At 33.4% G+C, this 16,916-nt stretch overlaps 2 protein-coding genes across 2 annotated transcripts; both read right to left on the reverse strand.

Moving 5' to 3' along the window:
• Positions 1 to 790: 790 nt before the first annotated feature.
• Positions 791 to 4,900, reverse strand: LOC116134951 (G-type lectin S-receptor-like serine/threonine-protein kinase At4g03230). Its single transcript, XM_031420629.1, has 7 exons — positions 2,923 to 4,900; positions 2,484 to 2,636; positions 2,156 to 2,364; positions 1,873 to 2,083; positions 1,518 to 1,755; positions 1,268 to 1,418; positions 791 to 1,184 (listed from the first exon to the last, which is right to left on the reverse strand). Exons 1-7 carry the CDS (start codon positions 4,262 to 4,264, stop codon positions 885 to 887), a joined length of 2,604 nt encoding a protein of 867 aa, XP_031276489.1. The 5' UTR covers positions 4,265 to 4,900; the 3' UTR covers positions 791 to 884.
• Positions 4,901 to 12,392: 7,492 nt separating this feature from the next.
• LOC116134986 (G-type lectin S-receptor-like serine/threonine-protein kinase At4g03230) lies at positions 12,393 to 16,078 on the reverse strand. Its single transcript, XM_031420672.1, is given in 8 exon segments — positions 12,393 to 12,903; positions 12,985 to 13,135; positions 13,281 to 13,518; positions 13,640 to 13,844; positions 13,956 to 14,158; positions 14,265 to 14,414; positions 14,641 to 14,797; positions 14,799 to 16,078. Coding segments are annotated over 8 exon segments (2,592 nt in total). The 5' UTR covers positions 15,996 to 16,078; the 3' UTR covers positions 12,393 to 12,612.
• Between the last annotated feature and the right edge of the window lie 838 nt (positions 16,079 to 16,916).

Consider the following 16,916-nt stretch of genomic DNA (forward strand, 5'->3'; position numbering starts at 1 on the left):
GACTTTTAACAGTCACCGTTAGAATATAATGTTAAAAAACGGTATCCACTATCCATGGGAGGTAGGTGAGAATTTCTGGAACGTCAGGGAGTTCATTAGCAACCCTTAAACCTCAGGAGGTTGATGATAATACGCCTAAAAAATAATTAAGGTGTATAAATGTATTAGCACGAATGATTTTTTTTTTTTTTTTTTCAAATATAATGCAAACTAGTTAACTATCTCATATTAAACATTATATAATCAAGAAATAATGCATGAAATATGACACACATCAATCAGACTCCTCACAAAATGTATAATGTATGAATTTTCTTTCTTTTATTTTTAATTTTTTAAAGTGGAAGATATTGACACATAGGTGTTACTGTGACATATCATATATTTCCTTGTAGTTTTAATTATCATATGAACCTATTGAAACAACAGTAGAATTATATAAAAAAAAAATTTTAACGAAGTTTTATTTATTTATTTATTTATTGATCATGTTCATGTACGTATATCCTCTATATGAAGATTCTCTCGTGATATAAACTTTTTAATTTAGCAGATATAAGGAAACTATCGATAGGAAATAAAAATAATATAGCTAATATAACAACAGATGTTTAAAAACAAAGGTATGAGATGAGATGCACAAGAGAGTAATACTCAAGAGACTCAATTAATAATTGAATCCTAATATTAGATGTGATATTTGGATCATGATATTACAAATTCATATTAGTGAAATTATAGGCCATCTGATACTTCAAGAGGCAATCCCTACAATAATGAAACTTAAGGATATAAACCACAACCCTGAACTTTCTGTAGAGAATAGTTATTTGATGCACAAGAGTTCTCCAGATTGATAAATAAAAGGACAAAGACAATAAGAACTATCGACCTGTTAAACTAACAGTCAATTCGGAATTAATGTCTAGTTTACTGGAGGAAGAGGCTGAAGTGGAAGGCCCTCTCCTTATAACGAAGGCTGGTCGTTTAGGAGTTGTAAGGGTCGCAGTTTCACTGCCAAGCATGATAACAACATTGGACATGGTGGGCCGATCATTTGGGTCTTCTTGCACACATAAGAGTCCAACATTTATGCACTTCAAAATTTCAAATTTGTTGAAACTTGGACTTAATTTTTGGTCCATTATATCCAGTGCCTTGTCTTCTTGCCACAATCTCCACGCCTGAAAGTTTTAAACTGAAACAATATGAAGAAATTGGCCAAAAGGAGAATTAGTTACATGATAATACAGGTTTAGCCACTTACATAGCCTAGAAGACTCAATGCCTCTTCTGAGTTATAAAATCCCGTGTTCTTTTTTCCACTTACAATCTCAAGTACAACAACACCAAAGCTAAAGACATCCGATTTGATTGAGAAATATCCATCTAATGCATACTCTGGGGACATATAGCCACTGCATCAATTAAAATAATAAAATTTTATCATGATTTATTGGATTAATTACAATTATACATATTTTTCCCAATTGAATTGGAGAATTGTGAAAACTTACTAAGTTCCGACCACTCGATTTGTGCTACCCTCTGTTTGTTTGCCTTCAAAAATCCTAGCTAAGCCAAAGTCAGATATTTTAGGATTCATTTCGTGATCTAGTAATACATTACTTGTTTTCAAATCTCTATGAATGATTCTTAGCCTAGAATCTTGATGAAGATAGAGAATTCCTCGAGCAATTCCTAAAATGATGTTGAAGCGCATCTCCCAGTCCAACAAAACACTGCGTGTAGGATCTGAAATTTTTTTGTTTCATATTAAAAAACATATGTCCGTGACTATGGTAATTTTCAATAAAGCAAAATATAAGTTTGATCAATAGATAGTTCGGACATGCTAGTCTCGTGGCTTACCAAATATAAAGGAGTCTAAGCTTTTGTTGGGCATATATTCATAGAATAAAATCTTTTCACCCACTTCTAAGCAGTAACCCAAAAGATTAACGAGATTACGATGTTGAAGCCTTGCAATCAACACTACTTCATTCTTAAACTCCTCCAAACCCTGTCCTGAAACGCTTGAGAGCCTCTTTACAGCAATTTCTTGACCTCCTGGAAACTTACCCTGCGATCAAATTTGTTATGAGAATGATTGTACATATGACTAGAGGTACTGATGACTCCTGTGAATATTTACCTTGTAAACAGGCCCAAACCCCCCCTTTCCGAGCATGTTTGATTCTGAGAAATTATCTGTAGCAGCTAGTATGCTTTCAAAATCAAAGAAAGGCAAATCTATGCCTTTTTTATCTTCTTTAAATTGGTCCGTTTCTACCAAGTCCTTGACATGTCTTGCACTGTCATAGAAACGAGCAGCCATATTCTGTCGAATGCTTTCCCTGTTTTCTGAGTTAAAAAAATTTAACAGCATATCTCAGCAATGTGCTATTTAAATGGAAGAACCCATAAATAATTCAATTATAATTAGTTTTTTAAGTGCAATGTACTCAATGCATACTAGTTACCTTGCCTTTCGACGGTCTTTCTTCGTAAGTAAAAATAGACAGTGGTGGAAGACAAAATCATCACACCGGCAACAGTCACTCCAACAATCAGCGTCCATTTCTTCCTTCCTCGCTTTGGGTAACCACCTCCATCTTGCGTAGTATTCCCATTTTCTACAAAATGAATTTGAATTGTCTCACTTCGATATAACAATGTATACAGAAATAACCTTTGCATATTTCCCAATGTCAAAGACAAATACAAGATATGCAATTAAAAGAATATAAAAATATTTATAACAAAATACGTTTGGCCGAAATGATTTCAAAATAAATACCAGTTGGAAGGAAATTTTACTTCTTTTGTGTATTTTTATTAATTAGATAAGATACCTTTACCTCATCGGCCATTGTCATTGTTTGAGGTAATTCAAACATTTTTTTAGGGGGTGAGAGATACCTGTGTCAGAAGCTGCCACACGGACATGGAGGTCAGGACCATCATTGCCATATTCTTCCTGAATACCACTGAGATCCTCTGTCCAAAGCAAGCACGTGGTAGTACTTGTTGGGTCGCCTCTTCGTGTGCTGTTTTTGGGTTCATCATATGAATATGCTTGGCACTGGCAAGTGTTACGGCACTGCTCCAAGCAGTCTGTTTCATTTGTGGCCGGAACCTTGGAGTATTCACTTTCCACTTTCACCTTTTTTAAACTTAAGAACAAATCCTTTCCGGGACAAAATTTAGTTTTTCTTTGGCATCCACCTGTATAGTCTCCAGAATCCCAATTTTCAGGTGACACTGGCATGAAGCCTGGCAAACATGTGCACTCCAACTTATTGCTACTATTACAGATGCCAAAATTCCCACAATGATTTATTAAACCGCATCTGTCTCTTGGTTTCCACCAAATCAAAGACCATCCCTTCACTTTATCTTTGCTCCATAACTGTATCTGCCCAGTAAAACTCATAGTCAGCCTCGAATTATTAAGGTCAATGGTTGACATATTTATATTATCAAAGGGAGATTTGGAATTGGAAGGTTTGACATTCAGGTTCTGGCTCAAATTTGATAAGAGTTTGGTTATGAAGGGAGGCATTTCATCTTCAGTAAAGGATTTCCCGGGCTCCCCACTTTTCCAGTATGGAAGATATTTTCTCAAGATATGATATTGGTTGTCAGCTAGGACAGCCCCAAACGTGAAATTCCCAACTGCCGGATCATCTTGACTAATCCACGAAGTCAATGTTAAATTTTCATCCATCTTCATGCCGGGAAGAAATGTATCAGTTGGTTGTTTAAAGCTTTCCCATGAACTCGTCGCCAAACGATCATCAGTGAGAACCAAGTTTCCAGAATCCATGAGCTTGGCCACCCGGGATGGAGAGGAAGACTTTTCACATTTTGTGTACCAATGAACACTTCCGTTTGCGTCGAATATCTTGAGATTGCCATCATCTGCAATAGCAAAAACTCCTATAGAAACTGGAAGAGGGTTGTCCCGATTGGCAACCCATACAACTACTCGTGGATTTGACTTGTAGTACCATATTCCAACGTATCTTCTGTTCCCTTCAGATCTTTTAGTTGGGTTAAAGAAGCCCAGTTCAAATCTGTTTCCGGCTGACACAAGTGTTTCTCCATCTTTAAGCAAACTGTCTACTGTTATAGTATCCCTAGTAGAGCAACATAGAACAAAGGAACATGACAAAATCGTGTACAGAAAGCAGATGGTAGATGGCTGGTTATTTGGATTTGGAGGCCTTCTAACGGTTACTCTTCTCTCGGGCCTTTCCATCCTTATACTGTCCTGTAGCAGTTCTTCAATTCTTGCAACAATTTTGCTCAGTTACTCTTGGTAATTCAATGCGCCTCTGCTATCTGATTAGCAATTCATGTGGATACACCCTTTTCTTTCTCTATTACCACTCATGCTTAATTTTAATAGGCAAATGCTTCAACACGTTGTTGACAGAACTTCAAAAGGAAGCGGAAGCTGGGGCATCTATGAAACCGAAATATTAACAATGGTCTAATGTGAAACACTGTGGTTAAACTTTTCATATGGCATTTGGTACTAAGTGCAAGAGCAAAAATACAGAGTTTTATTCTTTTGATCGCTAATGGAATCATTCAATGTTAAGGTATCTTTCGCAGAACAGAATGGAAGATGAAAACAGAACAAAAATGTATATAAAATGACCACAGTACGTAACATCTGAATCTCAGTGCATCTAATGATAGTTCTTACAGAAGGGTGTAAGCAATTACTTACAGAGTTTTCTTCATAGAAGAAGACTTGAGTCGTTTGTTCATTCACCAGTGGCCACAAATTCTACTGGCATCCACATGATTTTCAAGTTGATTTACAGCGGACATGATCTTATGTTAACTCTGATCTGCAAGTTTCACTTTGTCTATGTGGTGTGAGATAAAGGTATGTCCACATTTAATGAACTAAAACTAACAGAAGGTGAAATTGCCCGTTGACTAAAAGTCTAGAGTACATACCCAACAAACTAGTCCTGTATGAGGGCTAATAATAAAATTACCAAAAAATATAAAAGAATTGAAAATTCTATTGGAAATTTACTGTTAAAAAAATATTACAAGATCTCATTAATTGATTTGACATATCGATAGCATAGTAAGATGTGAAAACCTTGAGTGGCGTTTGGTTTAAGAATGTTAGATTATTAGGAATATTGGATTACTGAAAAAATAGATTACCTTCGAAGATTATTGGAAATCTTTAGGAAAATGTGTTTGATTAATTTATGGATATGTTATATTAATATGTTTGATTATGGGAAATAAATTAGTAGGTATGTTATTTAAATTACTAAATCGTACCTTTTTAAAATATTAATATAATATTATTTTTATTATTAATTTTTGAATAATTTTTTAACCCCCAATATTTCAGATTTAGCTAAAACATCCCCGTTTATATAAAACTTTAATTTATGATGAAATCACCCCCACCTCCTGCCGCCACAATAAACCACCGTCGGAAGTCTCCGAAAGTTCCCGTGAGTAGCTCACAGTGACTAAGATGCTTTGATATGGCCGTTTCTGGCCATACTGATGGTTGAAAACGGCCATATTAGACCAGATCTGGCTGGAAATGGCCAGATCTATTCTGGCCATTTCCGGCCAGATCTGGACGAGATCTGGCCGTTAATGGCCAGGGATCTGGCCGTTAACGACCAGTTCCAACGATCTAGTCGGAAATGGCCAGAATAGATCTAGCCATTTCCGGCCTAATATGGCCATTTTCGGCCATTAATATGGCCAGAAACGGCCACACCGAAGCCTCTTAGAGCCTCCCACCGAATCTGGTTCTTTAATAGGGACTCTGGTGACTTTCCGGTGGCGGTCTGTAAATTATTTTAAACACAAGGGTATTATTGTCTAAAATTTTAATTAAACGAGGATAAAATTGAAATAAGATATTATTGTAAATTTCTTTTAAAATAGGGGTATTATTATCGAAAAATTTTATTAATAAGGGATAAAATTGTAACAAAAAAAGATAAGTCTGGTAATCTCAAAAAACCTAAGAAAATGAAAATAATCAGATTACCTTCAATATTACCAATAATAATCATTATTAGTATTTAAAAATTACTGATATCTTATATTACTTGATAATCAAATATGGTAATAAGTAATATAAGATCAATTACCCTAATAATGGCAGATACATCCGAATCAAACGCCCCTTTAGGAAAATGAATAAACACAAAGTTCCAGAAGCAAATCTGGGCAATATCATCAGAAAAAAGACCACACGATAAGGTTCAGACGTTGATTGGTAGTATGTTAAAGCTGAAAATAGACTAATACTAGAAGAAGCTGGCAACCGAGGTCAAGGTCGTCTAAGTTTGTCCGTTTTACTTTTTTTTTTATTTTTTTATTTTTTTTGGTAGGGTCCTTAAAGATAGCTATTGCCTATTGGACGCGGCTTCCTACATATAAAAAACTAAACAGGCCCTGCTTCTTGCTTTAACTGTGAATGTTCTTTGACCTTTTGTTGGTGACACTCGAGATTGATGCCAGGATCACACATTACGCAATGATGATACCCAGTAACTTCCACTTGCATTTACACTAGTCTGTATCGTTTTAATATTCATGCAATCTTAAAAATTAAAATTAAAGACTGCTCCTTTTTAAGTTGTTATAATAGTATTTTATTCTGATATAATAAAATAGGATAGGATTAAGATAATATGTTTAATGTATTTTTTTAAAATATTTTCTAAAAATATTAAAATTATTTTTTAAACCACTTTCATTGGTTAATTTAACTGAACACTCTTACAATAAAAGTTTATAAATTAACAAAAACACTCACACTCACCCAACTATTATCGATAGTAGGCCACCACCTAGGGGTGAGCACGGATAGCGGGCAAAACCAGAATCTACCCGAAACTAATTCTGTACGGGTAGGTTCCAGTTTCATTTTTTTGGAACCGATACTATGTGGTTCCGGTTCCGGTTCTGATTTCGATTCTTACATGTAGAGGAACCAGAACCAGAACCTGCAACGAGTACCTTGCTTGGAACCTGCAGTAGGTATCTTGTTTTGGAACCTTGGCTAAAATGAAATATCTGTGAAGAATAGGGGGTCTCTTGTAATTTTACATATAAAAAAATTAAAATTAAAAAAAATTAAATTTTTACAATAACTTAATTAAATAAATATACAATTATACTTATTACATATAAGCTACACCATGTAAGAAACTTTAATATAATATAATATATTAATATTAAAGTTTTGATTAATTAAGTGTATAATTGGAATTAAAGCCAATTAAAAATATTTTAATGTTATTAAAATAATTATTTTTTAATAGAATAGTATATTTGATTGAATAATAATATAGTATTTAGTTATTTACTTCAATTATCAAGTTCTAAATATATCTATAATAAATTATTAATTAATTAATTATATAAAATAAATTGATAAACATTAATACATTACTAGTTAAATGATTACTTAATCAATTATAATATTACATTATAGTTAAATGATTACTTAATTAATTATAATATTCCATTATAAACATTAATATAATACTTAATTAAATGATTAAAAATTTATAGTATGATTACTTAATTCATTATAATATTACATTATAGTATAATCACATAATTAATTATAACATTACATAATGAAATAATTATTTAACTAATTATGACATTATATTATAAACATTAGTAATTTACTATATTAGTACAATACTTAATTAAATAATTAGAAATTTAATTAATTATAACATTACATTATAAATTTATAGTATGATTACTTAATTAATTATAACATTATGTTATAAACAAATGATTACTTAATTAATTATAATATTCCATTATCAACATTAGTACAATACTTAATTAAATGATTAGTAATTTAATTAATTATAATATTATATTAAAGATTTATAATATGATTACTTAATTTATTATAACTTTACATTATAGTATTATCACATAATTAATTATAATATTACATAATGAAATGATTACTTAATTAATTATGACATTATATTATAAACATTAGTAATTTACTACATTAGCACAATACCTAATTAAATAATTAGAAATTTAATTAATTATAGCATTACATTATAAATTTATAACATGATTACTTAATTAAATGATTACTTAATTAATTATAACATTCTATTATAAACATTAATACAATACTTAATTAAATGATTATAAATTTAATTAATTAAAATATTACATTATAATTAAATAATTACTTAATTAATAATAACATTACATTATATTATAATTGCTTAATTAATTATAACATTACATAGTTAAATGATTATTTAATTAATTATAAATTTATAACATTATATTATAAACATTAGTACATTACTTAATTAAATAATTAAAAATTTAAATAATTATAACATTACATTATAGATTTATAGTATGATTACTTAATAAATTATAATATTGTTTTATAAACATTAGTACAATAATTAATTAAATGATTAGAAATTTAATTAATTATAATATTAAATTATAGATTTATAGTATAATTATTTAATTAATTGTTTGTATTTTGGTTTTGATTGAAGAATTTTATATGAATTGTGATGAATCGATTGAATTCAAGTGTTGCTAGAGATTAAAAGATTTATGAGTCACATTAGACATAAATGAATGAGTAATTAAAATTTGAAATGAATGAGTAATTAAAATTTGTTAGCGGTGTATTTGTAAAGTTTTAAGGTATTTTTGTCCTTTTTTAAACTAATAAGGGGTAATTGATTTTTTATAGGGTACCCAGAAAAGGAACTGGAACCTACATTTTAGGTTTCAAGTTCTTGAATTTAAGAACCTGCACTGTACGGTTCCGGTTCATTTTTTTGGGAACCTGTACTATATGGTTCTGGTTTCAGTTCCCCCAAAAAATGCAAGGTACCCAGAACCGCTCACCCCTACCACCACCGTTGAACGGTAGTCGGAAGTCACCGAAATGGTACACGATCGACTAGATCTGGCCGATCGTGTGTCGATTTAACCTTTTTCGGCTAGCTCTACAACCAAAGATCTGGCCGTTGACGACGGTCATATCTTGGTCAATATAGTCGTTGTTTGGTCGTTAACGACGACTAAGATATGACTATTGTCAATGGCCATATTTGGTCATCAATAGCCAGATTCGACCAAATCGGTACACAAACAATTAGATATAGTCGGTCATGCGCCATTCCGATGACTTATGACCATCGTTCGATAGTGGTGGTCGGTTGTCGATAATAGTTGGATGAGTAGAAGTGTTTTTATTAATTTATAAACATTTATTTAGAAAAATAATTGTTATATATTTTAAATTGAATATAATAAAATTGTATTTTAAATTAAATAGTCAATATTAAGAAAAATATGTATTTGAATAGAATAATACGAAAAGTTGTCGTTTAAAAAGTTAAACAAGGGGGGGAAAATCCTTAACCCAGGTGCCCCGGCAGGACTACGTATCACGTGTGATTTGTTGATTGTTTCTGCTTCCATTATAAAGTATAAGCTACACTGTACCTCCACTTACTTTTGTCCACTTCATTTTGCCTTTTGTATTTTTTTTTTATTCCAACTCAAATCCTCTCGCAATCGGCAATCCCATTTCTTTTCTGGGAGAACGACAATGTCCCACATAAGGTTTGGCGAGATGACACTTTCCCACTCATCAAGTTTCAAAACGACACTTTTTCACCCATAATTATCTTCTGTTAGAAAATTCTGAAGAAGGGCAGAATGGCCAATTTTACTTGAAAAGCATCATAAATCCAAATTTTAAAATTAAAATCTCGGTCCGTGTAGGTGAAGTTTTTCCCTTTTATCTTTTCTTTACTTTTCTTTCTCTTTTTTTTTTTTTTTTTCCTTTTCCTTATCTTTTCTTCGTCATCATCTCTTCCTTCTACGCTGGAGGTTGCAATGCCGGCATAACCTGCAACCGCTAGCTGGGTTGGCAGCGTCGCAACCTTCAATCACGAGCCGACCTCCTACTGGCGCCACAGCCGACCTCTCTCGCCGCTTCCGACGACTTTGCATGCCTCTCTCACCAGCTCTTCATTGCCCCAAACCCATTCTGCTTACCTCTCCACCGAGCCGCCGCCTCAAAGACCTCCACTCTCCTTCGTAGTTGCAGCACCCCGCGACTGCAAGCAGCCGCATCCAATGCCCCCACCATCCGCCGCCACCTCCATCTACCTCATCGTCCCCCACCGATCGCTCCCCGTCATCTCACACCTCCACCCCTGCCTTTGTCGCCGTTGTTTGGAGAAGTTCGTGTTTGATGGTTGAAAGTTGATTGTTTTGTTGATTTTGTGGAGTTTAATTTGGTTTTGAAGTGTTGTTCTTATATCTACTTTGTGGAGCATTTGGGTGATTTCTGCGATTTCCAACCCATTCATATAGTTACCTTGCCACGTCGCCCACTACCCGTTCAACAAAAAACCCCACCCAGCCCCCACTGTATTGTTAAGTTGCAGTTCCTATTCTCAAATTTTTGTTCTGTGGTGTAACTATTCAATCTGCTAAGCTTGGTTGAAATATTTTAACCTTTGATGAGAATAAAAGTGCGAGGTTTTTTGTGTTTGTATTTTCCTACATGTCCTTTTGTGCATGGATACTAAATAGAGTGATGAAGCAGCTGGTGAGAGTTTTGTTCTTGTAATTTGATAGTGCTATGGATGTTTTGATATTAATTCCGCGCATTTGAAAATTTTAATGGGTTTGTTGAAAGTTGGTAGATCTTGTGTTTTTTGAGTTTGTGAAAAAAAATCGTATATAATTTTTTGTTAAATTCCAGTAAAACATTATTTTTTAAAATTGGAGGGATTGTATTTGTATACAGTAAAAGGCATATCAATAATTTCATATTTAAAGAGTATGTAATTAAATCTGTTAATATGACATAAAATAAAAAGAAAAATATTTAATCAAATGGTAAATGATATTTTTGTCTTTACAATCAAATAGTATCGGATTTTGCTAACAAAAATAACAGTGGATGAGAAAGTGTCGTTTTAAAACTTGATGGTTGGGACCAAACCTTGGGTGGGAAAAAGTCGCTCTCCCTTCTTTTCCACAGCAGGTCATATCAACTATTGGTCCAAGTGGTATAATGACATGCACTAAACATCCCAATTCTTTCAAATAAAACGGAATAATATTATTCATTTCAAAGTCTTATCCCCAGTTACACATTTTAAATAATGTGTCACATTATCACAAAAGAGCAAAAGGTCTATGAATTCATGAGTTCAAATATATATAAACTGACATGTACATTTCCGATCACAAAAAAGAAAAAAAAAAAATTATCATAATATTCAATACATCATCATTTTATTTTATTTACATCTCAATGCAAAATGTTATGATTTTGTTGTTGTTGTGAATTATAAGTGAACACATAACATATTTATACAAAAATGTAATAACAATGTAAGAATAAAAAATATTAAAATAATGATGTAATCTCTGCAATAAAGAAAAAAGAATAATATCTCAAAACACGGGTTATGGCCATCCTTATTTTGCATTTTGCAATATCTGCAATTAATTATCTGCCTTGCAAATTCATAGTAGTATATGCTTTCATGATGCAAACTATTCTTTAGACTTCCAGGTGATAATCCATTGTAATTACTCTAAATTGATTTGTTATTTTATTCTTAAGTCGCGTCCTGGGATTCTGGCATTTAATGGGTATGAATATGTTGCAACTAACAGAATGGAGAACACTATAATTACAGCATGAAATCAATGATTTAGTTTTATTTGATTTGATGAGTGTAGGAAATTGGCTAAACGCAAAAGGTTCAGTCAATTCTGGACAAAAGCTTCCCATAGATGGACCAGGCGACAAGGTTCGTTCAACACAGTTGAGTGGTATTACTTGCATGTGAAGAGATGAATTTAAATTTTCTGCAATCTAAGTCAAGGTCAAGGTCATCTTATTTTGTGTATTTCTTTTTTTATGGTCCTAAAAGCTTTGATATGAAGGCTGTGTTTGGCCATTTGGAGCGTGGAATCCATTGGACTAATTTTTAAAATCTTATTTGGCTGAACTGGGTAGAATAGAAGAGTATATTTTGTACTATCACATAATTGGTGCAGAATGAATTTTAATGATCATTTTTTTGACATGAATTACTTTATAAATTTAGCTGTAAACCAAACTTGCAATTCAAATCAAAATTGACATGTGCAAAGAATGATTACAAAACGAGTTACAACTAAATTTATAGAGTAATTTATATCTCCATTTAATATTCTAATTAATATTAAAATTGATCGATGTGACGTATCTATATCATTCACCACATATTTACACTTTGGTCTAATTTATTAGTTCCATCACGCTATAATTCTGAAGCTTGAATATACTTGGGAATTGGGATTCATCTCTTCGTCTAATAGAATGTTGCTCTCTGCTGATAGATCAACTTAATTACTGAAATATAAGAATCTCAAAATCGATATATATCCACGAGGGAAGAAAAGTTATCAAACAGCTTCCTAGAGGTTCGATGAATTGATGCACATAAAAGTTTACCAAGATTGATATATGGAGAAGGATGAAATGCATAATAATTTGGTTATCGTCTACCGACCTTCTAAACTGACTGTCATTTCTGGTTTAGTACAAGAAGAAGAAGGCGTGCCAGAAAGTCCTCTCCTTAAAACGAAGGCTGGTGGTTTGGGAGTTGGAAGGGTCACAGTTTCACCGCCTAGCATGAGAATAACGATGGACATGGTGGGACGATCACCTGGGTCTTCTTGCACGCATAAAAGCCCAACATTTATGCACTTCAATATTTCATTTGTTTTGGAACTTTCTCTTAGTTTCTGGTCAATTAAATCCAATGCCTTGTCTTCTTGCCACAATCTCCATGCCTGGATGTTCAAAATTTTACAAGTTGGTAAGAAGATAAAATTGGCCAAAAGGGCAATGTGTATAAAAGTCAGACTACTTACATAACCTAGAAGGCTTGAAGCTTCTTCTGAATTGTAAAATCCAGAGTTCTTTTTTCCACTTATAATCTCGAGTACAACTACACCAAAGCTAAAAACGTCGGATTTGATAGAGAAAAATCCATCTAATGCATACTCCGGGGACATATAACCACTGCATTACAACCATCAATATAATTTTTGTGATTAGGCAAAAATTGTATTATCTTTTTCCTAATTGCAATGGCGAACTGAAAAGCTATGCTAGAAAACATAAAATCTGCTTTGATAAAATTATTAATGTTCTCATGTCAACTTACTAAGTTCCCACCACTCGATTTGTAATCCCCTCTGTTTGTGTCCCTTCAAAAATCTTTGCCAATCCAAAATCAGAAATTTTAGGATTCATCTTATGATCCAGTAGAATATTGCTCGTTTTCAAATCTCTGTGAATGATTCTCAACCTAGAATCTTGGTGAAGATAGAGAAGTACTCAAACAATTCCTAAAATGATGTTAAAGCGCATCTCCCAATCCAATAAAATACTGAGAGTACGATCTGGAAAAGTTTTCATTTCCCAATCGAAATCATAATATTAATATTAGTACTATGGTCATTTTGTATTAAACAAAATACAATATCGTTTATTCGCAGACAATTAGACTTGTTAGAGGCTGACCGAATATAAAGAAGTCTAAGCTTTTGTTAGGCATATATTCATAGAGCAAAATCTTTTCGCCCCCTTCTATACAGTAGCCCAAAAGTCTGACAAGATTCCGATGTTGGAGCTTAGCAATCAACATAACCTCATTCTTAAACTCCTCCAAACCCTGTCCTGAAACACTTGAGAGCCTCTTTACAGCAATATCTTGACCTCCTGAAAACTAAACCTGGAATGTGCATTATTTTATAAAAATACATAGATTATTAAACTTATGACAAGAAACTAGTAGCAACAGTATCAACAAATCTTGTGAACAATAGTAGTGTATTACCTTGTAAACAGGGCCAAAGCCTCCTTTCCCAAGTTTGTTTGCTTCAGAGAAGTTATCTGTAGCAGCTAATATGCTTCCGAAATCAAAGAAAGGTAAGTCTATTCCTTTTTTATCTTCCTCTTTGAACTGGCCATAGTCTATCAGATCTCTGACATGCCTCTGACTGTCATATAAGTGAAGCGCCAGAGCTCTTTGCCTGTCTTCTGAATTCAAAATATTAATTATTCGTAACTTAATCAGTCCTATTTAAATGGATAAAACCCTTGTCTATTTAAATATAATTTGTATGAATGCATTCAAATTAGTTACCTTGTCTGTTGGCCTTTTTCTTTTGTATGTAGATATATGCAATGACACATGCCAGAACAGTCAAACTTGCCATAGTCACTAAAGCAATCAAAGTCCCTTGCATCCTTGGATTATAAAAGCCTCCACTACTGTTACTGTTAGCATCTACTTCTGCAATAAGGAAAATAGACTAGTCTCGCTCAGAAATCATGGTGTATGGCAAGTGATTAGAAAAACATTTGATGGTAAATTCTTCCCTTCAAGCTCCCTCTCTTGCCTACGATTATAAAAAATTGAAGTATGCTAACTTACAAAGTTAACTATAGTTCAATTGATCCTTCAATGTAAGAGCACACTAACAAAGTTTTGTTCGATACAGAAACGAAAAGAGAATTACCTGTATAAGGCAGCAAACGGAGATATATGTTACGGCCACCATCTGTGAATTCCTCCTGAATATTGTTGAGATCTTCAACCCAAAGCCAGCACCTGGATATTCTTGTATTGTCTCTTTTTGTTATGTTTGTTGTTTCAAATGAATAAGCTTGACACTTTGCACTTTTTCAAGCATTTCTCTCTGCATCCATTTTCACCTGTGGTCTCAAGTTCGGTATCTGGCTTTCCAAGTTTCATCATTTCTAACATCGAGAAGTTTCCATCGCCAGACTTGTTGCATAGAAGAGGCGTTTTTCTTCTGCAGCCATTAGAAAAATCACCTGGTGACACAGGATCAAAACCACCTAAACACCTGCACCCTGTCTGGGTATTGCAGATTGCAGAGTTTCCACAGGCTTTAAACACACTGCAGTTATCCCTCGGTTCCGACCAGGTCAAACGCCATGAAGCTGACTTATTGTGTCGGGAGAAATATTGTATCTTTCCATCAAAACTCATAACCAACATCGTATTATTTTTATTGAAGAGGGAAGATGATGTCATGTTACACCGGCTGGAACTGTTACAATTCTTCAATATATTTCTTATGTTGGAGCTAGATTTTTTAAAGTTTGATAATATAAAGGATATAACAAGGAAAATATCAGACTCGATGAACTTTCCAGAAACTCCACTTCTCCAGTAATCTAGATCCCTGGCGTTCTTTTTTATAATGTACTGGTTTCCGCTTTCTTCATCCTTCTGGAATATAAAGTTTCCTGGTGCTGGGTCATCAGAACTTTTCCATGCAGTCAAATTAAGGCTACCATGCATTTTCATACCAGGAAGATATGTATCAGTTGGATAATTGAAGCTTTGCCAGACAACTTTTGATGTGCCGTTGTCTTCTTTGCTTAGAACGAGGTTTCCAGAATCTAAGAGCTTCACCATCCCTTTAAAGGGAGACCATCCTTGAAGATTACTTGACCATTTTGATTTGTTATTTTCATCAAGTACCATGAGGTTACCATCTTCAGTAATGCAAAAAATCCCAGTACTCTTATCCAGCCAAGGAGATCGATTCGCAACCCATACAATTCTCCTTGGATTAGACCCTTTATACCAGATCCCCACATATCTTCTCTTATCAGATCTTCCATGAGGGGTGAAAAATCCTAATTCAAATCTTTCACCAGCTGAGATGAGAGTTTCATTCTTTTGATCGCTAATGGAATCATTCAATGTTAAGGTATCTTTGGCAGAACAGAATGGAAGATGAAAACAGAACAAAAATGTACATAAAATGAACACAGTACGTAACATATGAATCTCAGTGCATCTAATGATAGTTCTTACCATTCCCCGCTTCCTCTCCATTATCGAAGGGTGTAAGCAATTACTTACAGAATTTTCTTCATAGCAGAAGACTTGAGTCTGTAAGCAATTACTTATCGAGTTTTCTTCATAGCAGAAGACTTGAGTCGTCTGCTCATTTACTAGTGGCCACAAATTCTATTGGCATCTACATTGTTTTTTTTTTTTTTTTTCCATGCTTCATTATAACACCAACCACTTGCACATGCAAATGCGAAGTTGCTCTTAGAAATTATATATGAATGATTAATATAGTAAATAAATAAAAAATAATTTTTAAAATGGTTCGGATGCTCAAAACGAATCTTACGTTCACTATTTTTGTATATATGAGAGATTACAACCAGGTCGCGTATAGCGAGTTGAGATACAATTGGAGTATAGTTTTTACAATCAGAATCCTGAAAATGAGAGAGAGAGTCCTCTATTTATAGTCGAGTGATTCAAGTTAATAATTACAAGTCAGCAAATGGATAGGTAATGTTCAATTCCTATCTTACTTCCCATTAACTGATTACATAGGAGATATCCTTAAAACGTGTGGGACTTGGACAGGTGTGCAGCCTCTATTCACTCATAGACAAAACCTGAATCTGTCAAGTTAATGACAGTTATATTCTTTCTGTCTTTGGACGACATGACAACTTTTAAACGGTACAAAACCTTTCTGAATTTTGATTAACGCTTGTTAACGTAAGCTCGCATCAGCCCCTGATTTTTTAGACATAATAATTTTTAAGTTCATATACAAGCGACATGATCTGCAAGTTTCACTTAGTACATATGGTGTGAGATAAATGTATATCCACATTTAATAACTACAACTAACAGAAGGTGAAATTGCCCGTTGACTAGAAGTCTAGAGTTAAAATGAAAAAACTAGTCTTGCTTGAGGGCTGATAAAAAAATCACCAAAAATATAAA

Source organism: Pistacia vera, unplaced genomic scaffold, assembly GCF_008641045.1.
Source record: "Pistacia vera cultivar Batoury unplaced genomic scaffold, PisVer_v2 Contig1086, whole genome shotgun sequence".
NCBI lineage: Eukaryota > Viridiplantae > Streptophyta > Magnoliopsida > Sapindales > Anacardiaceae > Pistacia > Pistacia vera.

Coding starts and splice junctions, on each gene's coding strand:
- LOC116134951 (XM_031420629.1), bottom strand. CDS start 4,264: ATGGAAAGGCCCGAGAGAAGAGTAACCGTTAGAAGGCCTCCAAATCCA. Junction 2,637..2,922: donor TGTGGCAGCTTCTGACACAG/GTATCTCTCACC, acceptor TTCATTTTGTAG/AAAATGGGAATACTACGCAA. Junction 1,419..1,517: donor AATCGAGTGGTCGGAACTTA/GTAAGTTTTCAC, acceptor TAATTGATGCAG/TGGCTATATGTCCCCAGAGT.